Source organism: Pholcus phalangioides, unplaced genomic scaffold (assembly GCF_987345545.1).
Source record: "Pholcus phalangioides strain wild (caught in Gottingen) unplaced genomic scaffold, Ppha-v1.0 ptg000011l_1, whole genome shotgun sequence".
NCBI lineage: Eukaryota > Metazoa > Arthropoda > Arachnida > Araneae > Pholcidae > Pholcus > Pholcus phalangioides.
In genome coordinates this window covers 16431313-16457823 of record NW_028301604.1, presented here as the reverse complement: position 1 = coordinate 16457823, position 26511 = coordinate 16431313, and the positions used below count along the sequence as shown (strand labels likewise).

At 35.6% G+C, this 26511-nt stretch overlaps 1 protein-coding gene across 1 annotated transcript; it reads left to right on the top strand.

Moving 5' to 3' along the window:
* The first annotated feature begins 269 nt into the window (after positions 1-269).
* On the top strand, positions 270-23919 carry LOC149080135 (AP-5 complex subunit mu-1-like). Its single transcript, XM_089239149.1, has 14 exons — positions 270-872; positions 6645-6771; positions 9080-9181; positions 10044-10117; positions 11022-11097; positions 11851-11949; positions 12193-12273; positions 13853-14030; positions 14125-14240; positions 15315-15412; positions 16361-16446; positions 17537-17655; positions 20607-20703; positions 23597-23919. The coding sequence occupies exons 1-14, from the start codon at positions 802-804 to the stop codon at positions 23704-23706; spliced, it is 1434 nt and encodes a 477-aa protein (XP_089095275.1). The 5' UTR covers positions 270-801; the 3' UTR covers positions 23707-23919.
* The last annotated feature ends 2592 nt before the right edge of the window (positions 23920-26511 follow it).

The window sequence follows — 26511 nt, the reverse complement described above, 5'->3', positions numbered from 1 at the left end:
TAATTCGTTGTTGCAATATTATCATATAAAAGTTCTGAAAATTTCATGAATTATCGCATTTCCCTTGTAAGGGTGATCACCTCCATCAAAGCGGCATTAAGAGTAATTTCCAAGCGGCTTTGTCCTCCATAGATCCAGCCCTGTGCTGTAAGCATAATCGTATAGCTGACTCCGCCCACTTGCAGTTGATTAATAGGACGGAGGGGGGAGGAATACATGTTATCAGGAGAAGGAAACAGCGATAGGCTACAACGGTATCTGAGTTCGGGGTTGACATTCTGAGAGTTTTAAGAACTCGCGAGATATTTCGGAATTGCCGTTTTAGAGAGTTTTAAAAACCCTAGATATCTCGGGATTGCCGTTTCCGAGGGTTTCAAGAACCCGAGATATCTCGGGATTGCCACTTTAAGGGTTAAAAGCTGTCAAAATACGGGAATATCCCATAAAACCGGGGTTTTATGGTCACGCATAATACATAGGGAAGCGTGATGTTACTTTTTACTCCCACTGGTTATCTTTAGTGATCAAAGCCGTTCGTATTATTATTTATAGTTTGGTTCGCTGAAACCAAAACTTGGCTTTACTTTGACATTTGTGTAAAATTAATTTGTGTTAATTTGTGTTCCACTGAATTTTTTTTTTAATAATTTTTATTAAAAATTTTGTCAATGATACTGAGCGGTGTTTTTAACCAGGCTCACTGAGATATAACAACCGGTGTCATTTTTTAATGCTAAATTTGTTATCTACCACAATTTTAAAGGTATCTTTTTCAACTGATCAGTTACTCAAGTAGCCCTGATGCTTGGAGTGAGAGCTGTGTGGGTAATCAAATTGTTGCCAGAGAGATCAAGAAAAGTGTTGTATTTCAGGTGCGGACTAAATTTATTTGTGGTTAGTTTTGAAGGATCTTTGATAGGTTGATCTTTGAATAGGGCTAGAATTTCTATGACTGTATATTTTTTGTGATTTTGCATATTTCACTATTTTTACTAGACAGAGCATTTTGATGAATTTTTGGTCATTTTAAGGTCTTATTTTCATATTTTTCCAGCATTATATTCAAATTTTAGCATTTCCAATGAGAATGGATTTTTTTCCTAGCGATTTTCCTAAGGAAAGATGTATACAAGATTGAGATTATAGGGAAGGAGATAATCTGTGTAGTCAAGACATAATGTACATTGAACTTAGTGGCACATTTACCTATTTCTTCTCTCCTTTCTTCTAACTGGGGATAAAATGTTCCAAAACAGACTCTGCCAAAGCCTGATGTGTGGCTGATTTGCGAAATGGCAGAGAGGTTTGGCCAAAGTCAGATTTTCAAAAATGATTCAGGCTTAAGCCAGCCAGTTTGATGTGCTGATGTAAGACGGTCCAGTAGGCACAAAATTAGAGATAGAACGGATATTTGGCTGCTATTTGGTATTTGGTTGATTCGGTCCTTTTTGCTGAATATTCAGTTTGGCTGAATAATGCTTAGGTATTCAGCCAAATATCTGTGTAAATCTAAGTGCAACAAACTAATTTTTAAAATTATATTAATTAGAATTTTTCCCATAAATTAAAAATTTACCAATTATATTACCAATTATACCAATTATTTTATTGTGTGGTGTATATCCCTTTCTGTCAAAGAGGTTGTCAGGTTAAATTTCTAGGATAAGGAAAACATGAAACTTAAAATAGAACCCTACTGCAATAAGGTGGAAGTGAGCATGAATTACATAAGTTCAAAAACTGAAGGATGTACCTAGGCAAGATATATATTGAGCTACTGAAAGCAGTGCCGTCTTAACGCATGGGCCCGGAGCATCAAGAGAAGAGGAGCCTTAGCAATATGAGAAGTAGTTGAATTTTTTGAGAATTTTCTGGGCAGTCACTTGGCCCGGGGCCCAGGATGCTCTTGAAGATGACCCTGGCTGAAAGAAGTAAAAGGGACAAAGAACATCTAAAAATAAGAAAATAAATTGTAAATTTTATGATGCATTACTAATTGAGAGTAAATAATGCTTGACATTTTCTTAATTAGATGTAAAATTGTAACAAGTGTTGAAAAAGAAATTGATTCTGTAAATAATATTAAAATACTATCATCATTAAATTTGATTGTCAATATCATGGCTATAAAAATCTTTCAATTACTAGTTTTTTAATAATTACTTAAATAATAAATTGTATAATTAAAATTCAATAACAACCATTTGAAATTACCAATAACTTTATTTTCAATTAAAAACACCAATTTTATTTATAATTGTGATGAATTTTAAAGAAATTGATATTTGGCTGCCAAATATTTGGTATTCAGTTATTCAGCCAAATCACTATTCATGTCATCCCTACACAAAATCCATTTTTTTGATTGCCAATGTGTGATACATGGCTATATACAGGGTGTTCTGAACAAAAATTGCAATAGAACATGGTGTCGCAAACCACGTTGAGAGGGTTAAAATTGCAAAAAACACATGCAGATTCTGACATCACGCTAGAACTACAAAAAATACAATAATAACTACAAAATATTTATTTGATTAACTATTACAAGAGTTATTGGAAGTGGTGGCCGCTGACGTCAATCGGAGCCTGCATGAGTTTTTGTGATTTTCACCCTCTCAACGTGGTTTGTGGCCAGTAGTGTATTTAGAGGGGGCTAAGCAGGCTATAGCCCGGGGTGGCAAATTCGGAGGGCCGGCAAATTTTGGAGTATAGAAAGGAGGGAAGAGAAAAAACATTTTTTTTTTAAATTCACGTTTCGTAAACGTGTAGGAGTGCCATGTGTCATTTATATCGTAAATAATATATAACTATTAAACCATATTGTTTATATATTTAAACAAAGAACATTTCAAAAGCTCAATTTTGGCTCTCTTTGAAAGTAAAAAGACAGAACATTCTACAGGCAGGTTTTCTGAATATGAGGAAGGTGGAAATGTCCTCTAATTTTAACAATGTCTGTCATATAAGAAAGAATCTTCTGCAACAAAGATGCTTTTATTGCGCCGGTCGGGGCTTTGGTGAGAGTCTTTGGTCTATGGTTGACCATCTGGGGGGATAGAAAAGTGTTAAGTGGATATAAATTAAATGGATGAATTGGATTACAATAAAATTTTTTAAAACTTGTTTGGGAACCGAAATGAGATGAAGGTGGTCAATCCAGAACAACAACTGTTGCAGTCACTAATTGGAATATAAAGAAATCATGATACAGAATGGTAGGCGGGGTCACGCGATTCCGTTTACTGACCCTTTAAGGACCTCTGCTCATGTGACGAGTTCCTAAAAAAAAGGGAACAGATGTGGAGGTTGGCAGAACCCATATTTTTATGAATTGTATACTGTATTTCTGAACTACATTCGGTTATAAACGCAGGTTTACCAACAGAACGGAAAAAACTCCTCTTCATTTTACACCAGTGTTTTCCAAAGTGGGCAATATCGCCACCTAGTGGGCAATGGAATGGTCCATAGGGGCGATGAAAGCTACTAGTTTAACATAAGATCCTACGAGTTTACTTGAGTTGGGGCGATAAGAGAAAAAATTTCTGAAGAAGGGGGCGATGGAACAAAAAGTTTTGAAAACTATGTTTTATACTTTCCTGATGAAAACAAAGTAAGTAAATATCAAATATATAGCTACTCATTTCTGATAAGTTCATACGTTTTGTATTTTGTTAGAGTTTTCTTTATTGATAATTTATGAACAATCGCCACAATTCAGTCTTAGGTAATTTGGAATCCTCTGTAATACTTGTATTCGATAAGGTGCATATAAGACGCATATTTTTTTATATGATACATCGATAAATTGTGCTCATTTAAGAAATAAAGTAAAAATAAGAATGTTTATTTTGTATTTTAGTTTCATTTTGGATATAAAACCATATGAAGTTGGCTCACATCCTGGTCTTAATACAGGGACAACAATTAAATTGTTTTTCTCTGAAATCTTTATATTGTACTGTCTTACTTGCTTTTCATATGAGTAGCAAATACCACAGGTGAACAGTTTACATTTGCGATTTGAACTATTTCTGTATATTGGAGATAATTGGCACCATGTGCCAAAAGGGAAATTTTAAAGAGAGCTGTTTAAAGTGTTTTTTTAAAGTGAATATCTGTTGTTACCAAAAAACACAATATCCAAGAGATTAGCCTACTGTCATGGCTCCCCACAAGGGTGTGTCTGACAGGGCTCCAGGACGATTCTCATCATTTTTTGTTTTTTCACGTTATAAATTCATCATAAGGGGGCCTGTGAAAGTCTGATCTAGTTGCCCGCAAAATATCGCAGTCTAGGGCCCTGCTCCAGGATATGGGGGCCATGCCTACTGCATCACATGATATTCAAGTCTCAATTAACAGAGTAGCATTTTTAAAATTGGCAAGCATTTGATAAGCATTACTGAGCATTTAGCAAGTATTTCCGAAATTGAAAATAAGCATTAATAAATTTTAGGTCAGAAATGTGCAGCGGACACAGGCCTTATGTTAAGTTCATAAACAAAATGTCATATATTAATGGGTTTTTTTCCCTGATACAGCGACGCATACGTTCATGTGGTGATTATTCCAAGAAGTATGGTACAATATTAAACTATATGTACCGCAATAAAAAAATATATGCAATGAAATATAGGAACACAAAAGACACAAAGCCCTTCTAGACTTTTATTCAGTCCATGAAATAATTTTGAAAAAGTATTTCATTATTTCAAAATACACTTTAGGATGTGCGGTTAAAGATAAAATGTATAGATATTATGTAATGCATTATTGATTTTGTTGCTGGACTATAAGTATGCATAAAGTATGCACCATATATTATGGAATTAAATTTACCAGTGTTTTTCATCAATGTGTAGATGCCTACGGGTTGGAGGTTGAGCACCCCACCCGTTATATGGCAATCATTATGGATCAGAATAGGATATGAATACAGGACAGAAAAGTAAAATTTAGGCACAACTATATGCAGTACCACTTTTTTGTCTTTTGTTTATGATTTATTAGTAATGGCATGGGAGGGGTGGAAGCCACCTCTTTCCTCCAGTTAAATTAGGCTTTTCAATTTGAGAATTTAAGGATCTTCACTCATAAGTTTCTGGGATGTTTTTATTTTTTGTAAACAAATGTGTATTTTCAAAACTTGAATTTTATGGATCTAATGAATGTATTAAGAAGTTGCCAATGAATAAGGCAACTACGAGAAAAATACAAAAACTCTTATTGCATTTCAACACACAATGAGTGTCTTCAGACAAAAAATATTTAACCATTAATCACTCTGACAGAGGATCCCTTTTGGGTTGGATACATAATCTTAACTCTCGTTGCTCAGTGGATAAAAGTATGTCTGTTCACTTCAAACGTTGTGGTCAGAACGAAGCTGAGAGCCTCCATGAAGACTAATGCAGCATCCTGATTGGAAGTTTGCGAAATGGAACTACAGATGGTCTATTCGCATTTTCTTAGAATTCCCACTTGTAATGCATCTAAGCCATGATGTTGCGATCAGTGGTGTCGATTTATTGTCATTTACTAATACAGTAGATTCTCGGTAACTCGACACGTGGATAACTCAACATCTATTATTCCCTTGGTTGGCACAATACTAGTTTCAATGTAGGGAAACCTCTCTAACTCGACACATGTTTGGCTTAACTCCGCTTAAGTCGACTACGATTTTCGTTCCTTCACCACGACTGGTTTTTACAATTGGCCTTCTGTTACCAGTTCTAAGAATTTTTTGACATTGTTCATGGGTACTTTGACAATCCTTTGTTTTTTTTGGTCTCTATCATGGGTCCCTTTTTTGCATTGGGGGCGGGGGGGGATGTGTAGTGTATGTGAAGAATGAATGTTTTCCCGTTCCCAAAATCCTGAGAAAAATTCCCAAGAAATCTGGAAATTACTGTCGTGACATTAATACTCACTCATAATAATACTGCTCACTGTTGGCAAGATGGCCATAGAATTAAATTTCAGGAAGCGGAGAGTTTTTCGCAAAGTCCACAGTTGATTTAGATTTCCACTAAGGCACATGTATTCGGGCCTTCAAAAATTTATTAGTAAACAATAATAAATTGACACCACTGATTGCAACAACATGGTTTAGATTCATTATGAGCAAGAATTCTAAGAAAATTCAAATATGCCATTGCTCCATAGACTTAGCTCCATTTCGCAAGCGTCTAATCAGGATGCTGCAGTAGTCTTTACGGAGGCTCTCAGCTTCATTCTGACCACAATGTTTGAAGTGAACTGACATACTTTTTTCCACTGAGCAACTGAGTGTTAAGATTTAGTATCCAACCCAAGTGAGATCCTTGGTCAGCGTGATTAATGGTTAGATGTTTTTGCCTTTGAAGACAATGCTCATTATGTTCCAAAATGCACTAGGAGTTTTTGTATTTTTCTTGTAGTTGCCTTATTCATTGATAACTTCTTAATATATTCAGGGGGATGTTGATCTACTCTTCCATCTAATGCATGTACTCTTCAAACTTTCATTTTTAATCCATTATTATTAAATTCTTCTATTTCATGTTTCTGCATTTTACAGTGTATTTTTAATGACATTGTTTTCCCAACTTTCTTAAATTATGCCATTTAACTGATTTTTACCTTATTATCTGTAGAAAATTTTTGACTATAGAACAAAGATCAAGATATGAGCAAGGCAACAGCTATGTTGATCTTCCTTCAGAAGAAGAATTCTTACGAAGTCTTTTGAACCATCTTGGCTTAGCTGCGGGTTCTGATGAAGTAAGATTAAATTATGACACAATTTATACAAAAGAAAATAACTTTATCAACTTACTCAATCACATCACCAATATTTGGCTCTAGAAATTAAGCACCATTCATAAACACAATGTGTCTAAAATGTTTTTCATTGAACTGAAAGAACTCAACAGAATATCCATTATAAATTATCTGTATTGTCCTTAATAGTAGTTTTTGAATAAATTTTTGATATCATTCATAATGTTTATGAAAAATGTGTGAAAGGTCTTGTGAACAACTTTTATTGCTGCTGTACAATAAAAGGCTGTTCACAATTCCAGAAAATTTTGGTTCAAACTTATATTCCCATATAGCACATTTATACACTCATTGCCATAAAAATTTGCGCACCCAGAAGAAGTCGTCAAAATGAAACGAAATTTTACACATGTAAGTACTACATTGATATGAGTAAGTGATTAGAAAATCCAAGAAAAAGGATCATTTATTGCAGAAAAAAGTACAGATGAACAGAAGTTTTAGTACTCTGTTGGACCCCCTCTAGCGCAAATGCACGATGCGGTACGAGCGGGCATTGAGGCATACAAGTTCCGTATGATGTCCTGAGACATCTCGTTCCACAGTTGCTGTAAATGCGCCTCTAGTTCGACCAACCTCGTAGGGTGTCTAACTTGCCGTCCCAAATGATCCCAGATATGCTCGATTGGTGACAAATCTGGGGATAGAGCAGGCCAGGGAAGGGTGGTAATGTGGCAGAGGCAGTCTTGTGACATCCTTGCTGTGTGTGGCCTAACATTGTCTTGTTGAAAAATGGCTCCTGGGAGCCCTGCAATGAGTGGCAACACATGTGGCTGAAGGATGTTATGGACGTACCGCTGGGCTGTCATTGTGCCATGGATCAATATTAGGAGTGACCGTGTATCGTAAGCAATGGCACCCCATACCATGACACCAGCTGTGGGAGTAGTGTGTCGCTGTAAAGCGAAGGCAGGATTGAAGCGTTCACCACGGGGCCTCCACACACGAACACGATTGTCATCACTGCTCAAGTTGAATCTCGATTTGTCGCTGAAGACGACCTGGTTCCATTCCGTTGCAGTCCAATCCTGTCCTGCTCGACACCACTCCAAACGGAGGCGTTGGTGGGTGGGTGTCATTGGCAGCACACGTAATGGGCGCCGTGATACCAGATGTCCTTCAGCCAGGCGCCTTGTGATGGTTCGGGAAGACACAGGGGCCCATAGTGAAGCTGCTGCCTGTGTCTGGATAGCGACCAATGAGGCAGATGGCTCTACGCGTGCGTTTCGGATGATGTGACGGTCTTCTCGATGACTGGTCTGTCGAGGGCGTCCTGAACCTGGTCGCAGTGTAAATGACGTCTCTTCTGTCCACTGGTCCCAACACCTCCTCACAGTAAAATAAGAACGGCCTAGTTGACGAGCTACTCGCCGAGATGACCACCCAGCTTCCATCATCCCGATGATTCTTCCCCTATCGAACTCTGACAACTGCTCATATGGTCTTCGATGGCGGCGTAACTGCATGTCTACCTCAGCATTTCCTTTGCAAACGATTAAATACACTCCAGCAAGCTCTGCTTACCTGTTTTATACTCCAAGGAGAACGAAGTTCAACGCCCTCTAGTGGCATTACGCAATGCGCAATCACACCAATGGGACCAAAATTTCTGTCCACTAACAGGAAGTGTCCATTAATTTATATAGGGTGATTCCATAATTCCCCTTGTGACAATTGATCCTAGAGGCATACTTCCAGTTAGAAAATGTATCCAAATAATGTGTAGGCTTCAGATATGTCATTCATGTTGCAAGGGGTTGTATAGTGATTAAAATAAAAATGTGAACTTTAAAAACCCAATTAAAATGATCTTGCCCTGTATTTCCTGAGGCCAACAAAAAAAAAAAATTTGTTTTCAAGTGCAATATTCATTGAGATATTTGAATTCAAAAATTGGAGAAAAGTTAGAAAAAAAAATAACACAAATGAGGGAAAGAAGCATTGTCCATTAGTTTATGCTGTTTGCCAACTTTTCTCAGATTTTTTAAATTCAAATATTGCAGCGCATATTGCACTTGGAAATGGGGAATAGTTTTTTTGGCCTTCGGAAAGACAGGGCAACAACTTTCTAATTTGTTTTTTTAGAACAGGGTGTCCATGTAAAAAGTTAAAACATTTTTATTTTAATAACTATACAAAAACCCTTGCAACATAAATGACATACATCTTCTCTGCGCATAAATTAAATTTATTTTTTTATGAGCTTTTTTTCGTGGTAGTAGTTTAATTTTACCTGTTTTTTTCTCAGTTTCTAAGTCATAGAGATTCAGCATCTGGGATTTTATCTATGCCCATAATTTCCCTGAAAATAAAAGATAGGGAACTTGAGCCATTGTTGCTGATGAAACAGGTTAGTATCATGAAATTTGGATCAACTGTAAAAAAAAATTCATTTAATTGCAGTTAGTTTCCTTTGAGTCATCATAGTATTGTACCAAATATGTATTCTAGAAAATTCTGGAACATAGGCTATTGAATGACTACTAAATGAAATAACTTTTAAATTATAGTTTTTTACTGTTTTGTTGGTTAAAAAGCATATGTGTTGTATATACTGGAAGATAAGCTCGAGTTTTAGCAGTTTTGAAAATGTATGTTTTTATCTCCTATGGATTTTATGGAAAAAAAAGTAGAGCATTATCAATAAAGATTTTTTACTTTGAAATCTTTCAAAAAATCCAAATGCACCTTATATAGAATTTTGTTTTTACTTGCTCAATATATTAATTTATATTATTATTCACAAAATAGAATGGTGTCACAATCAGCTAAGTTTTCTTAGACCCTCAACTGTATTTTTGTATGCCAATCTCTTTCTTTATATCTTCTGACAATTACAAAATGTAATGAAAAGAAATAATTTTTAAGTAAAAATACACATCTGTATGGAGCTTGCAGTTGTTCAGCTCAGCTATGTATTGTTCCAAAAGAGAGATAAATCTTTTGTTTTTTTATTGCATGCTAAAAGATTTTTAACTTTTGTCTCAACTGTATGTGGATAAGAAATTTGGATCCAAAGTATGGGCACTTTTTTGTGAAGTAGCTGGCCATTCACACATTGACCAGAATTCGAACAATGGTCAGTTCTTGATGTGCCCAGACTTTGGCAATTGGCTACAGCTTGAATGATTCCATGTCAATTTATTTTTTGTAATTTTATTCTTGTATTGTGTGTGTGTGTGTGCAAATATTTATTTATACTTTCCCATTAGAATTCTCTTTTTTTCTGCTGCCTGGCTGGTGGTAAAAAAACAAACAAGGAAAAAAACAAGCATATTCTGCATAAGTATGAGAAGTTTATTCTTACATTCATTTCAAAATTATTTGAATCCCAGAAAATTATATTATGATCGAAAAATATTTTTCTTATCTGTTATTCCATGGAATTATATGTATGAGTGATCACAAAATTAAAAGTGAATATGCTTTTAAGACAATCATAAATATCTTTTATTGGCATTGTATTATATTTTATCGTGTGTGTGTGTGTGTGTGTATATATATATATATATATATATATATATATATATATATATATATATATATATATATATATATATATATATATATATATATATATATATATAGTCTTTAGTTTTTATAATTACATTTTCAATTGGGTTGTTGTATTTTAGAAAAATATGACATCCATATTTGTTATGGACATCTTTTCCTCAGCCACCTCGTTGGGCATTTTGCCTGTTGTGGCTTTGTATTTATTTCATGTTTTACAGAGAGCTCATTCCATAATGAGCCACCATTTTTTTCAATGGTTTTGTTTTGTCACAGAATTTAAATTCATCTAGCTTCACAAATATGTGGAATATGTCATCTGAAATTTGGATATTTTCATACTTGTACATGTACCGAATTTGAAGAAAATTTGAGCTGGCTATATGCAACTGACTTTCAATTTTTTTGATCGATTTGGTTAGGAATGAGCCCTCTGTAAAACATGAAATAAAGCATATTTGCTTTTGATCTTGTGATAATTTTTTCATTTACATGTTCACTATCTCTGGTAAGAATATCAAACTTCAGCACAACACATTCAAGGTGTTGCATTTTTAATTTCCAGTAGTGTATAAGTGAGATCTATAAAGCTATAAAATATTGATGTCAACAACCTGGTTGACTTGTATATATATTTTCATATTTTCAGCAGTTTATAATATTCAAAGTTTTTTCAGTTCCAGTGCTTCCATGGGATTTTCTGTACTACTTGGTATATCACGGTTTTTTAGCCCTGAGCCAAGAAATGATAAGGTAGTTAAAAAAATGTTTTCCTTCTTTAGTTTTATACATGCACATACACTAGTATATGAATATGCCAAGTGAGGCACAGTTGATACATTTATTTATCTTTAGTCATATCTTGACATTTATCTTGGAGTACATCATTCCTCATTTCTCTTTGCTTTACCATTATTTTGTATGTGCAATATTAAAGATGATTTTCAAAAAGTAAGCTTTTTTTCAACATTTACTTTACTGTTATAAACTTAAAAGGAAGACATAGTAGGTCGCCTTCAAAGCATTAAAGTCATTTTGTTTAGGGTTGGCCAGATATCCATTTTTCTGAAAAAGAGACAACAAACAACTAATTTTAGAATCTGAATATGTATCTTAACTGTTGAAAACTGTAGCTTTTGGGTGACAGTGTTCTTAAAACGTGATTTAAGTGATGTGTTCATGCCACCTACGAAAAAAATTAAAATTTGATTGTCAGAAATAATATTTTTACCAAAATCTGAGGTTCTAGTTGAGTTGAAAACATTGTGTAATTAAAGTTGCCCAATGTATAAATGAAATATTTTAACACTATTATTGTTTTAACATTAAATTGCATAGGAATTACTTTGTCCCAAGCCAAAATAAATATGAAATGTCCTTGTATGAATGTGGAAGTTGTATAAACAAGAATTGTATAAATGGTGTTCCACTGTGTAATTGCAATTAGAAATTTTCAATACAAAAAATATTTATACTTTTTTTTTTCATCTGTCTCTGTTTCTTTAGCTTCCTGACAAGATTAATGAGTTGGATCATTATTTATCTATCAATATGCCATTTGGTGCACCATTCACTTTTGAATTACAAAACACTCCTACGAAAAAGGTACATGCCTAAATGTAGAAATTCATAAGAGTAGATATGTACTAAACTTAGAAAGTTATGAGTGACTGAAGACATTGCATTTTTTAATGCATAATAATTATCTATATGAATGTATGCATATAGCTGTGTGCATGTTATTAGTATAAATTTTTCTTTCTTATTTTATGGGTTCAAAAATTATATTTTATGGATTTTTAAATTATGGATGCATTTACTTTGTTTTCCTTTTGAATTCATATGAAGCAAAATGGTTGGAAGCCTCTCTCAAACATAACTACTTCCTCAATCATAATGACAATGACTGAATGTGTCAGATCAGCACAGGTATAATGATTTCTGTTATATTATTTTATATTTTTATTTTTCATTTATTCGGTCATTCAATTATTGATCTTAAAAATTTAATTATGATAAAGCAAAGCACAAGCATCAAGTCACACTCTACTTCTCAGGCAAAGTAATGTTCTGGCCTTACCCACCAGGCTGGTATTATAGCGGCCTTTCTCAATTTCCATACTTACTCTAAAAAATGCAGCATGAATAATTGATGTAATTGAATGTAGATTTAGTTTTTCATTGTTGTAGCTGCCCCTTACTATTATACAAAGGCCCCCAGATATTAACTAATGTGTTTTTTGGATAGCTTTATATTTGAAAACTTGTTCATATAAACATACAAAAACCCATTCAAAGAATTTGAACTTACGGGCCCTTACAAAAAAGGGGTCAACTTTGACCCTTTGTATTTTTGGATCATATGGACCTTATGTACAGGGTGTTCCAAAAAAAATGCTAGTAAATTAAAAAAAAAAATTACAAATTCAAATAAGATATTCATTTGGTTCTAAACTATTATAAATGTGAAGAGTGCCTTCCCCAAACTTCTAGGCACACATCAACATTCTTCATCATGTTCACAAAGACTTGTTCCAGCATGGCTGCACTAACTGAATCAATCATATCAGTTGGACTATTCGATTAATTTTTGAGTCAGCTAGCATGCGCTTTTCACTAAAATTCATAGAAAACAGTCTTCTCACTGCTTTATAAGATTTTTTATTTGAAAAATAAACTTTGATAATGTAATAACACTGTTCCAGTGAAAGTGCCATGTTTATGTAAACTCTTGTATGTGCTTTTTGACACTATTGCTGAATTCAGATTGGTATGCCAATTAAGCCATTCACATTACATGGGCATTGCACATTTCAGTGTTGTATATGTCGATTTTTTTACATTTATTATGTTTATTTTACTCGAGCGCAGATTTAAATTTCTAATAAATAGTGGTTTTTTGGGACACTCCGTAGTACTGTCATTCTTTTTCTTGTCATAGACACCTTATCTATGTTGATATGGCTTAGTAATGTCAAAAAAGATAAACAATGCAAAAATTTAAAAATTTTGTTAAATGCCATGTCCCAAGTGAGAAAGAATGAAATTCTTCATAAGAAAAAAAATTTGTCACAAGTAAGACATAATATATTAAAATACCTCAAAAAATATGCAGCATTTGAAAAAAGAAAATTCAGTTTATTTCCCCTTAACACGTTATTGGCTCACTATACAAATAAAATTGCTTTTCATTTCAGCTGAAAGGCTCATTACAATAATATGTTAAAAGTAAAAAATTGCAGAAGGTGCTACAAAAGCTCATGTTAAAACAGCTTTCAAGCAGAAAAGCCATCCACATCTGTCAAGAAAAATAGGAAGTTTGAGAGATAATCATGGGTTTCTAGGTTTTACACTCTCAATTGCATGTGGAGGCAATATTCCCTAAGGACAAAGCTAGATCCTGTTTTGACTATTATTATTCAATGAAAGTTGCAAAGAATGTGAACAAAGACTTTAATTAGGTAAACAATTTGAAACTTTTCTCAAATTATCTATGTTTTTCTTATAGCATGCTAAATTGGATGGAGGAACTCAAGAGCTAAGTGGTGGTGTCACTATGAAAATTGATTCCCTTAATGCTGCAAATGAGATTAGTGTATCATTTGAACAAGGTAGTTTACAGAAAGGGCTATGTATTGACTCCTTTTTCATACATCCATCTGTTCATACCTTTACTAGGAGTGCAGGTACTCATTTTTGATTCTCTGAGAATGATTAAACTTTGAGAATTTTCCCAATTTTTTTGTGAAATATTCATAAAGTAAACATGTTTTAATGTAGATGGTTTTGTGAAAAGAATCTGGTTCACACCTTCACTGAATGAGCTTACTCTGTGCCTTTATACCGCTAGTGTGCCTGTATCAGAAACGCCAATCACAGGATTATTCAGGATGAAGGTAACATTGTAATAAAGGTGTTTTTTTAAATCAAAAATGCTGAAAATTGGTATATGGTAGAGGTGAAAATTAAGAAATTTCCTTACTGGCCAGTAGTGATTAGACCTGCTAAATACAGTGATTACTCATGAACGCAAGTAAAAAAAACAGTAATTTTAGTGTTGGCTGAACCCCACACAGATATTCCTTTCATATTAAACAAGTCAAACAAAGTACAAATAAAAACTTTCACTCATCTATTTTTTATCTTACATTTATAAGTATGTGTAAGTATATACACATTAGCTGAAATATATCACAGTCAAATCTTTAAGGTATGGATGCCTTCTTCAAATGAAATCCTGCCACCATAATAGAATGCTTACTTCAGGATTTAAATTCTCTAATGGTATTTTAGCATTTATTTATGAAACCCCTATTTCCTAGTGCATCTTTTTTCATTGAGTTTGAACTATCGTTGATGGTTATTTTTACTTTGCTCCATACTCTTTATACCTCGGCCTTGCTTGGTGGAATCGTCAATAGAATTTGCAATATCATTTTCATTAACTCTCAAACTTGGTGAACTTTGGAAAAGTCATAGTCTCCAACAGTGATTCCTAAGATATTGGTGGTTTAAAATTTGTGTGCGTTATGTTTCTGAGCATTTCCCACTCGGAATGTAATCTTTCTTTAGGGAGATCAAATAATTGGCATGTTTCTTTCATCTCACTGTCTTATATTGTTTCAACAATTTGTTTGACTAAGAGAACATGACAGTGTCTGATTTTTGAGCCATACGAACACATGTTTATTTTCCATGGCCATATTCTCCAAAAAAAAAATTTCACTGTTAAGTAGTATGACCCATGAAATTATTTCTTCTTATTTGATGGGTTTTTTTTTTTTGTGACTTTGGAAAATTGGTGGCGACTAGAACAAAAAGTCTGTCTCCAACCTCACAAATGTTTAGTTATCACGTGTTGAGTGGCGACCATTAATTTTCACCTTAGCATTTACGGGTTTCTATGTTATTTTGCAAGACAAGTATTATATACATATGTATAACTTATATTTATTTATTGTGTTTTTTAGGGAACTACCTTGATTGAACTGTATATAAAGCTGCAACTGAATGAGCATTTTAAAAACTCTTTCAGTTTCTTTGATGTGGTGATTCCTTTTTTCAATAGGTATTGCTTTATCATGACTCATTTTTGTTCATATTGTTTGTTACATTACTCATGCAGTAATATTACACTTTCACTGCTGACATATTTTAAATAAAAGTGGTGAATGTGGAAGCTCACTTCTTTACACCAATGTGACACTAAACGTTTTGCCCATAGGCGGAAATAGACTGGAAAGTCTGGGGGCACAGTCATTATTGCTGCGGGAGGGCACGATGATGATGTCAATTCATATATATACCCATATACATTATACGAGTATGCCTCTAGGGGCGGGTCACAAGACATTTATGAATACACATATATATTAGTTCAGTCAACTCCACCTTTGATGCTGGAGGGGCAATGCCCCATGCCCCCCCCCCCCGGATCTCCGCCCTTGCCTTCACCTTTAAAGCAACTTTATAATTTGTTTTTTGAGAATCCATCCCAATTACGTGAGTATACCTGATCCATCAATTCGCTTGAGTGTAATTGATTGCAGCAGAGAGAGAGAGAGAGAGTTAAAACGCTTGATTTAAAATTCGGGTAAAATTGTTTATCTGCATTTAATGCGGGGTTTTTTTTTTCTAACTTTACCTTATTTTTCAAATTTGAATATCTCAGTGAATATTGCACATAGAAACATGATTTTTTTTAGTTGGCACCAGAAGAGACAGAGCAGCAACTTTTTTATTGGGTTTTTAAACATACAGGGACTGTATAAATTTTTTTTTTATTATAATTACTATACAACCTCTTGCAACATGAGTGAAATATCTGAGTACTACAAGTTATTTGAATACTTTTTCTAATTGGAAGTATGTCTCTTGGATCAATGGTTCACCAGTAAAATGCCATACACCCTGTTACCTATGCACCCTGTATATCTGCTATGTTTGACTGGTTCAATATTTGTTTTTTTAAATCGAGTTTTCTCATTCAATATATATTTCAATATGACTTTTACAGAGGTCCAATACAGTCATTTGAGTGCAAAACATCACAAGGTTATCTTTCTGTTTCTGATAACAAACATTCATTAAAATGGAACATCGGTTAGTATTTCTATGATAATTTACTTTCTTGAAAATGAAGTATACATAGGCTGTTCAATGAAGAATTAAACTAATGTTTTTTTCCACAAAAAGGTTTTTAGTCTAGATCTTCACTTCAATGATTCTTTTCAAAGTAATCACAATTTTTGTTTTTGTACTTTTTTGTAAGCGTTTCTTCTTTCATTATGGCTTTAGAATAAAAAAAAATCTTTCTAGCAGTCATGACTTTAATTAGAGCTACAAGGTGAACAAATTTAATGCTATTTTTGTCTCACAAAACTGTGCCAAAACATTTTCCAACTGAGGTCAAGCATTGTCAGGATGAAGATGCCTCATAAGTTTGATACTTGTGAACACACTACTTACTGAAATATTTGGAGTGCAAGACAGTTCTTGAACTGTTAGATGAAGGGTCTTTATAAAAAATAATAACATGAATGACGCATCATAATTGTGTTATTCATGGTTTCTGTAACAACAATTAAAAACTCATGGCACCGCTTTCTTTTCAGTTTATTTTCACCCTTCTGGAAATTTCTCAAGTATTGTAAAGTTTTTGCGCCAAGCAATATATCATTATATCTTACATTTTCTTTATCATTTCATATATTTCTGTAACATTATTATATATAATATTATGCATACAAAAGAAATATGATGATTGATTTTTTTTTGTCATACCAATGTACAGAAAATGACAGTGGTGCAGCAAAAATGATCATTGACAAAATGATTATATTTCTGTATTTCTGTTGTCATTTACTGGAAAAACAAAATTTTATAGATTTTAAATCATTTGGTCATTGCAAATCACACTCATTTTGATTGGACGTGAAATAAGAATGATAATCTTTGGTATGTGTTGCTGGTTTTCACTCTGAAATGATGATGTCATGCTTATATTAATTAGATGAAAGGATGGAAGTTAACTCTACTAATATATGTGTTTCCCGTTTAGGTATTTTTGAGGCAATATTTTGATAAATAAAATCATTCTCATTCTTTATTGAATAGCTCTCATAAGTTTTGAGTCACTCTCTAATGGGTATTTGATGTATTATTGTGGATTCTTTTAATTTATGTTTCCCAGGAGGAAAGTTTTTGACAAAGGCTATGGATGCTTTTCTTACGGCTAAAGTGGATTTAGCTAACTCTCCTTTTCCAGAGCATAATGACCAGTTTTGTTGTGATAGGAATAGCTATATTAAAGTAAGATTTGAAATTGTTTGAAATTTAATAAATTTTTATTTTTGAATCTACACTGCTCAAAACAATTAGGGGAGCACATGGTTTTAACAAAATTACGCAAAGATGTATACCGATAAGTAACATAAAATGAATCATCCATAATTTAAAGCCTAGCAGGAAACGGAAGAAGAAAACTTCATATGCAAATCAAAGTTCATGACGTCAAAAACCAGAAAAAGGAGATAAGGGCAGAAATCGGGATGTTGCAGAAACGTCTGTTTTACTGCCGTAACTGTGAAATTCGATTGCGCAGTATTTTTTTTTGAGACAAGGTGACTTGAGGATGTCTCAACAACGTGATTTACCGGAATCCATGGCATGGAGTGTTATAGGCAAACTGGAATCCGGCCAAACACAACGTAGTGTCGCGGATGCTATTGGAGTCGCCAGAAGTATTGTTGCAAGGCTGTGGAATCGATTCCAAGAAACAGGAAATGTTAGACGTCGGCCAGGGCAAGGTCGGCCACGTGCCACTACAGCAACTGATGACCGGTATGTACGGTTAACAGCCCGTCGAAACAGAACAGGGAATGCTACGCAGCTGCAAAGACGGTTGCTCTTGGCAACAGGACGAAGGGTGTCCAGCCAAACAGTACGTAATCGGCTTCATGAGGGAGGGCTCTATGCACGTAGGCCAATGGTCTGCATTCCGTTGACCCCACGCCACCGTGCGGCCCGAAGAAGATGGGCTGCTGAACATCGAGATTGGGAGTAACATGATTGGAGCCAAGTGCTGTTTACAGATGAGTCCCGATTCAGTCTGGAGTGTGACACCTGACGTGTTCTGGTATCGAGGGATAGGGGCACTCGAAATAACCCCGCATTCGTTCGTGAAAGGTCACAATACAGACGAGCTGGTTGGATGGTATGGGGTGGAATCAGCATAGGCGGACGTACGGACCTGCACATCATTCGGAATGGCACTTTGACGGCCCGAAGGTATGCAGACGAGATACTGCGACCTCATGTCATCCCTTACGCTGGAGCCATTGGAGATTCCTTTGTTTTCCAGGATGATAATGCCCGACCGCATAGAGCTCGTCTGGTGGAGAACATGCTTGAAGCTGAAACAATACAGCGTATGGAATGGCCAGCGTGCTCTCCTGACCTGAATCCAATCAACATGCTCGGACGACGCATTGCTGCGCGACCAAGGCCGCCTGTTACTGTCCGAGACTTGCAGATTGCACTTCTTGAGGAGTGGAACAGTATTCCCCAAAGTCTGATCGATAACCTCATCACATCCATGGCAAACAGGTGTGCCGCAGTCTTAGCTGTTCGAGGAGACCACACGCCCTATTAAAACTCAAGAATCATGTCTAAACAGTACTTTTTTTTATAGTTTACATGTAACCAAATTGTTGCCCTAAATCGTCTTTTCATGTTTTTTCCATATTTTCAAAGAATTAAAGCTTAATTCCAAATTTTTTTACGCCTTTTTTCTGTATTGCGCATTGATACGCGTGTACTATCCATTGTATGCCAATACGTGGCTGTCTCGCACGGTTTTCTTCACTTTTTTGCTTGCCCCTAATTGTTTTGAGCAGTGTACTTGATATTAACTACTAATATGAACTCAAGATGATTGTTTTTTCCCCTTACTTGTATTTTACTTTTTCCTAATATTCATATTTTAAAAACATTAAGGGTTTTTGTGTAATACAGATAGGTAAATAGAATGTGTGAATGTGCTTGTGTGTGCTTGTTTTGAATTGAAATATATACGAATCAAATATTTTCATTATTTTGTTTCAATCTGATTCTAATTTACAATGTACATATGTTTAAGTATTTTTTGTATTATTTTGCATCTTTTTACATATTATAATACTAAGAGTTTGAATACATATCAGAGTAAATACTCTCTCTATGTTCCCTTCTACTATGAATAAAGAACTGGTAATTTTTCTCACCAACTGTTGATTTTGTACTTTGATCCTGGTTTTCATAATTTTTCTATGAAAATTTCTCTTTCACTAGTATTTGTAATTTGATTTACACATTGTTTAAATTTGCTTCAATGCAAGATGATTTGTGTGTTTATAAATTTAACTCAACATGTGATGGTTTTTAAAGATAATAGAATTCACCAATTCTGAGCTTCCATCTAAAAATTTCAGCTTGAAACAACGTTTAGCATAGATAAGTTTTGTGTCCAATTGACTCAACATGCATTTAACTTTCCTGTATATTTATCTGCATTATAAAACTTTTTGTAGCCATTTTCTGCAACCTTCCTTTTTGAAAAACATTTTTTTTTGTTTATAAGACATGGTAATATACCCACTTACGCTATCCAGACTTATGTGAACTCAGGGTTACATTATCTTCTGTAAAAAATGTGCATTCGTCAGATTCAAGCATAATCATGATACCATTACAGAGATAGTAAGGATTATTAAGTGATAATAAGGTGGCATGTTTGAGTCAATCATAATACCATTTGCATCCAAACTGCAATAATTTTGCAGGGGGGCTACAGTATAGGCTGGGGAAATAAAAGCAGTTTTGATTGCAATTTTTACCAAAAGAAAGGTGTTTATCTCAAATTTTTGTCTTAATCAACCATGTATTTGTATACAAAATTTTTATCTACCCAAACTTATGCAAATTCAATTTATAGGGGTTATTGTCAGTCTTACGTATCAGGTAACTTTGAAGTATTGCTGTATTAAAATTTCGAAGTAATCTAATGAACTTTGTAGAAGTAAATTCGTTAGCATAAAACTTTAGTCATTCACACATGATATAATGCATTACCAATAATATTATGTTGATTAAAACATCTGAATGTATAAGAGTAGTCATCTAAATAAACTGCCATTTGAGGTGCTATTTTTTGAGCTCCTGTCTTTTATCTTATTTCACATTATGGTTTTATTTATCTTTTTTTTTCTTTTTGCTTTATATAGGTGAACTTTAGGCACATTGACAGTGGTTTAAGTCATTCTGCTCTTGGTCCAAAGTCTGGAACAATTACAAGTGCTCATAAAGCAAAGATTTTGAAAGGTGTCTCTCCCTTTCTATGCTTCCTTTTGTCTGAAAAAAAGATAGGAATTTCCTTATTGTCAATGTATTTTGCATATTTGAAAAATTGCTTTAATTATGGAAGGAGCAATCACAGTTTTCAACTCAAAATTAATTGTATAAAAGATGAATAGTTTCAGTATGAGCAATCAACAGCAATGATCAAGAAAAAATAATTTACAATACTGTAAAATAATAACAAATATTCTTACAATTATTATTATTTATCTATATACAAATAAATACAAATACAAATACAACGCCACAACAGGCAAATTGCCCAACGAGGTGGCTGACTTAAGAACATCATGGATCCCTGAGCCCCTACCTACTACTGCTACACTACACATGCAACCCCCCCCCCCCCCGCAAAACCCCCCCAATGAATCGGTACATGCGGGAATGTGCGTGTACGTGTAGTATATTATTATTGTGAACAAACAATGCACAAAAAGAAAAAAAATACACTGAAAAAATTAGTTTACTTATACAGGGCGCATATACACTGCTCAAAACAATTAGGGGAGCAAGCAAAAAAGTGAAAAAAACCGTGCGAGACAGCCACGTATTGGCATACAATGGATAGTACACGCGTATCAATGCGCAATACAGAAAAAAGACGTAAAAAAATTTGGAATTAAGCTTTAATTCTTTGAAAATATGGAAAAAACATGAAAAGATGATTTAGGGCAACAATTTGGTTACATGTAAACGATAAAAAAAAGTACTGTTTAGACATGATGCATGAGTTTTAATAGGGCGTGTGGTCTCCTCAAACAGCTAAGACTGCTGCACACCTGTTTGCCATGGATGTGATGAGGTTATCGATCAGACTTTGGGGAATGCTGTTCCACTCCTCAAGAAGTGCAATCTGCAAGTCTCGGACAGTAACAGGCGGCCTTGGTCGCGCAGCAATGCGTCGTCCGAGCATGTTGATTGGATTCAGGTCAGGAGAGCACGCTGGCCATTCCATACGCTGTATTGTTTCAGCTTCAAGCATGTTCTCCACCAGACGAGCTCTATGCGGTCGGGCATTATCATCCTGGAAAACAAAGGAATCTCCAATGGCTCCAGCGTAAGGGATGACATGAGGTCGCAGTATCTCGTCTGCATACCTTCGGGCTGTCAAAGTGCCATTCCGAATGATGTGCAGGTCCGTACGTCCGCCTATGCTGATTCCACCCCATACCATCCAACCAGCTCGTCTGTATTGTGACCTTTCACGAACGAATGCGGGGTTATTTCGAGTGCCCCTATCCCTCGATACCAGAACACGTCAGGTGTCACACTCCAGACTGAATCGGGACTCATCTGTAAACAGCACTTGGCTCCAATCATGTTACTCCCAATCTCGATGTTCAGCAGCCCATCTTCTTCGGGCCGCACGGTGGCGTGGGGTCAACGGAATGCAGACCATTGGCCTACGTGCATAGAGCCCTCCCTCATGAAGCCGATTACGTACTGTTTGGCTGGACACCCTTCGTCCTGTTGCCAAGAGCAACCGTCTTTGCAGCTGCGTAGCATTCCCTGTTCTGTTTCGACGGGCTGTTAACCGTACATACCGGTCATCAGTTGCTGTAGTGGCACGTGGCCGACCTTGCCCTGGCCGACGTCTAACATTTCCTGTTTCTTGGAATCGATTCCACAGCCTTGCAACAATACTTCTGGCGACTCCAATAGCGTCCGCGACACTACGTTGTGTTTGGCCGGATTCCAGTTTGCCTATAACACTCCATGCCATGGATTCCGGTAAATCACGTTGTTGAGACATCCTCAAGTCACCTTGTCTCAAAAAAAAATACTGCGCAATCGAATTTCACAGTTACGGCAGTAAAACAGACGTTTCTGCAACATCCCGATTTCTGCCCTTATCTCCTTTTTCTGGTTTTTGACGTCATGAACTTTGATTTGCATATGAAGTTTTCTTCTTCCGTTTCCTGCTAGGCTTTAAATTATGGATGATTCATTTTATGTTACTTATCGGTATACATCTTTGCGTAATTTTGTTAAAACCATGTGCTCCCCTAATTGTTTTGAGCAGTGTAGCTACTAACATGCACCATAAATTACTGGTGAACTGTTGACCCTAGAGGCATACTTCCAATTAGAAAAAGCATCCAAATAACATCTAAAACTCAAATGCATCATTCATGTTGCAAGGGATTGTATAGTTATTAAAATTTAAAAAAAACCTTTTTATACGGACACCCTGTGCTCAAAAACCCAATTAGAAAATTTTTAAGCTGTTTCTCCTGATGCAAAAAAAAAAAAAAAATCCATGTTTCTAAGTGCAATATTCACTCAGATATTTGAATTAACAAAACAGGAAGTTTCAAAAAACAGGATAAATGGGGTAAAATGAACATGATGTTTTTTCGGCATTGGAAGAGACGGCAACAATTTTTCATTAGGTTTTGAGCACAAGGTGTGTCTGTATAAAAAGCTAACTGTTTTATTTTAATCACTATACAATCCCTTGCAACATGAATGATGCATCTGAGTTCTACACATTATATGGATACTTTTTCTAATTGGAAGTATGCCTCTAGGATCAGCAGTTTGCCTGTAAAATGTGGTTTGTGCTGGTAGTTATGCACCCTCTGCATTACTACCTATCCTAAAACATTACTCAGCTGTAATCATGGGGGAAGATAGAAAGCCCCCCCCCCCCACACTAAGGACAATGACTAGGTGCAACTCAACTAATATATTTATTTGTATACCTACATATACATTTTGACATCATGGTCATTGTGCTTCCCCACCTCAAGCTCTTTAAGTCCATGTGACTGATATTTGTAAGAAAAATCCTATTCTCTCTCTCTCACACACACATAATTATCATAAACTAAAAACTCAATTCTTCTCTTTTTAGGTTTTTCCCAACAGTCAGATGAATATAGGATATGGAACACGTTAGGAGAATTACCTTTTCCTGTTGTTGGTAAAAGCAAATGGCCAAAGGAACATTTTTTGGTTGAATAGTTTCACATTGAAACCAACTGTTTATTTTAGTTGATTTATTTCGATTTTCAAACTAGAGAAGACAAAATATTTTAAAATTATTGAATTTATTTTATTATTCTCAAAGTATTTTTGTAATAAATTTTTTTGTAATTTATAGGTATTGACATTTATTGTCATCATGTGATGTAAATATATACATTATTGGAATCATTAAAATGTTTGTCAATGTCATTCTCTCATATTTTTGTTTATGAGTATCAGCGTTTGCAGTACGCATTGTGGTCTCCAAGGTTATATCTGTATAATTTTTTGGTTATAAGAGGTGATATGGCCATCCTAGTTTCTCCAGAAATATAGATCCTGTTACATTCCCAGATTATGGATCTGTTGGTTCTCATAGCCGGAGATAGATATGAAAGGCCCCACATCTAGGACAGGGCCTCTTAGGCTGAGATCTTTGGCCTGCCCAAAGCCAGACTTTTCACTGACCCTTCTATACTAATTTTATAGCATGAAAAAACAAAAAAATATGATAATTGTCTCGAGTTACGGGGCTATAGACCTGGCAACCCCAACCTTGTGAGGGCCATAGCAGGAGTCATAATGATAGAAAAAAAAACAAAAGCTTTTTAAATTCCATAGTCAAGGGCAATTATGTGTGATTCCATAGTGAAGGGTAGTTAGCTGTCATTCCATAGTGAAGGGCAGTTAGGTGTGATTCCATAGTTAAGGTTAGTTAGGTGTGATTCCATATTGAAGGGGAGTTGGGTGTGATTCCATAATGAAGGTGAAATAGGCGTTATTCCATAATGAAGGGAGGTTAGGTGTGATTCCATAATGAAGGGGAGATCGGTGTGATTCCATAATGAAGGCGAGTTAGGTGTGAGCCTATAGTGAAGGGCAGTTAGGTGTGATTCCATAACGAAGGCGAGATAGGTGTGATTCCATAACGAAGGCGAGATAGGTGTGATTCCATAATGAAGGTGAGTTCGGTGTGATTCCATAATGAAGGTGAGTTCGGTGTGATTCCATAGCGAAGGGCAGTTAACTGTGATTCCATAGTTAAGGTTAGTTAGGTGTGATTCCATATTGAAGGGGAGTTGGGTGTGATTCTATAATGAAGGGGAGTTAGGAGTGATTCCATAATGAAGGGAGGTTAGGTGTAATTCCATAATGAAATCGAGTTAGAAGTGATTCCATAATGAAGAGGAATTAGAAGTGATTCCATATTGGAGGGGAGTTAGGTAGGATTCCATAATGAAGGGGAGATCGGTGTGATTCCATAATGAAGGAGTTAAAAGTGCTTCCATAATGAAGGCGAGTTAGGTGTGACTCCATAGTGAAGGGTAGTTAGCTGTCATTCCATAGTGAAGGGCAGTTAGGTGTGATTCCATAGTTAAGGTTAGTTAGGTGTGATTCCATATTGAAGGGGAGTTGGGTGTGATTCCATAATGAAGGTGAAATAGGCGTTATTCCATAATGAAGGGAGGTTAGGTGTGATTCCATAATGAAGGGGAGATCGGTGTGATTCCATAATGAAGGCGAGTTAGGTGTGATTCCATAACGAAGGCGAGATAGGTGTGATTCCATAATGAAGGTGAGTTCGGTGTGATTCCATAATGAAGGTGAGTTCGGTGTGATTCCATAGCGAAGGGCAGTTAACTGTGATTCCATAGTTAAGGTTAGTTAGGTGTGATTCCATATTGAAGGGGAGTTGGGTGTGATTCCATAATGAAGGGGAGTTAGGAGTGATTCCATAATGAAGGGAGGTTAGGTGTAATTCCATAATGAAATCGAGTTAGAAGTGATTCCATAATGAAGAGGAATTAGAAGTGATTCCATATTGGAGGGGAGTTAGGTAGGATTCCATAATGAAGGGGAGATCGGTGTGATTCCATAATGAAGGAGTTAAAAGTGCTTCCATAATGAAGGCGAGTTAGGTGTGATTCCATAGTGAAGGGCAATTATGTGTGATTCCATAGTGAAGGGTAGTTAGCTGTCATTCCATAGTGAAGGGCAGTTAGGTGTGATTCCATAGTTAAGGTTAGTTAGGTGTGATTCCATATTGAAGGGGAGTTGGGTGTGTTTCCATAATGAAGGTGAAATAGGCGTTATTCCATAATGAAGGGAGGTTAGGTGTGATTCCATAATGAAGGGGAGATCGGTGTGATTCCATAATGAAGGCGAGTTAGGTGTGAGCCTATAGTGAAGGGCAGTTAGGTGTGATTCCATAACGAAGGCGAGATAGGTGTGATTCCATAATGAAGGTGAGTTCGGTGTGATTCCATAATGAAGGTGAGTTCGGTGTGATTCCATAGCGAAGGGCAGTTAACTGTGATTCCATAGTTAAGGTTAGTTAGGTGTGATTCCATATTGAAGGGGAGTTGGGTGTGATTCCATAATGAAGGGAGGTTAGGTGTAATTCCATAATGAAATCGAGTTAGAAGTGATTCCATAATGAAGAGGAATTAGAAGTGATTCCATATTGGAGGGGAGTTAGGTAGGATTCCATAATGAAGGGGAGATCGGTGTGATTCCATAATGAAGGAGTTAAAAGTGCTTCCATAATGAAGGCGAGTTAGGTGTGACTCCATAGTGAAGGGATATTATGTGTGATTCCATAGTGAAGGGTAGTTAGCTGTCATTCCATAGTGAAGGGCAGTTAGGTGTGATTCCATAGTTAAGGTTAGTTAGGTGTGATTCCATATTGAAGGGGAGTTGGGTGTGATTCCATAATGAAGGGGAGTTGGGTGTGATTCCATAATGAAGGGAGGTTAGGTGTGATTCCATAATGAAATCGAGTTAGAAGTGATTCCATAATGA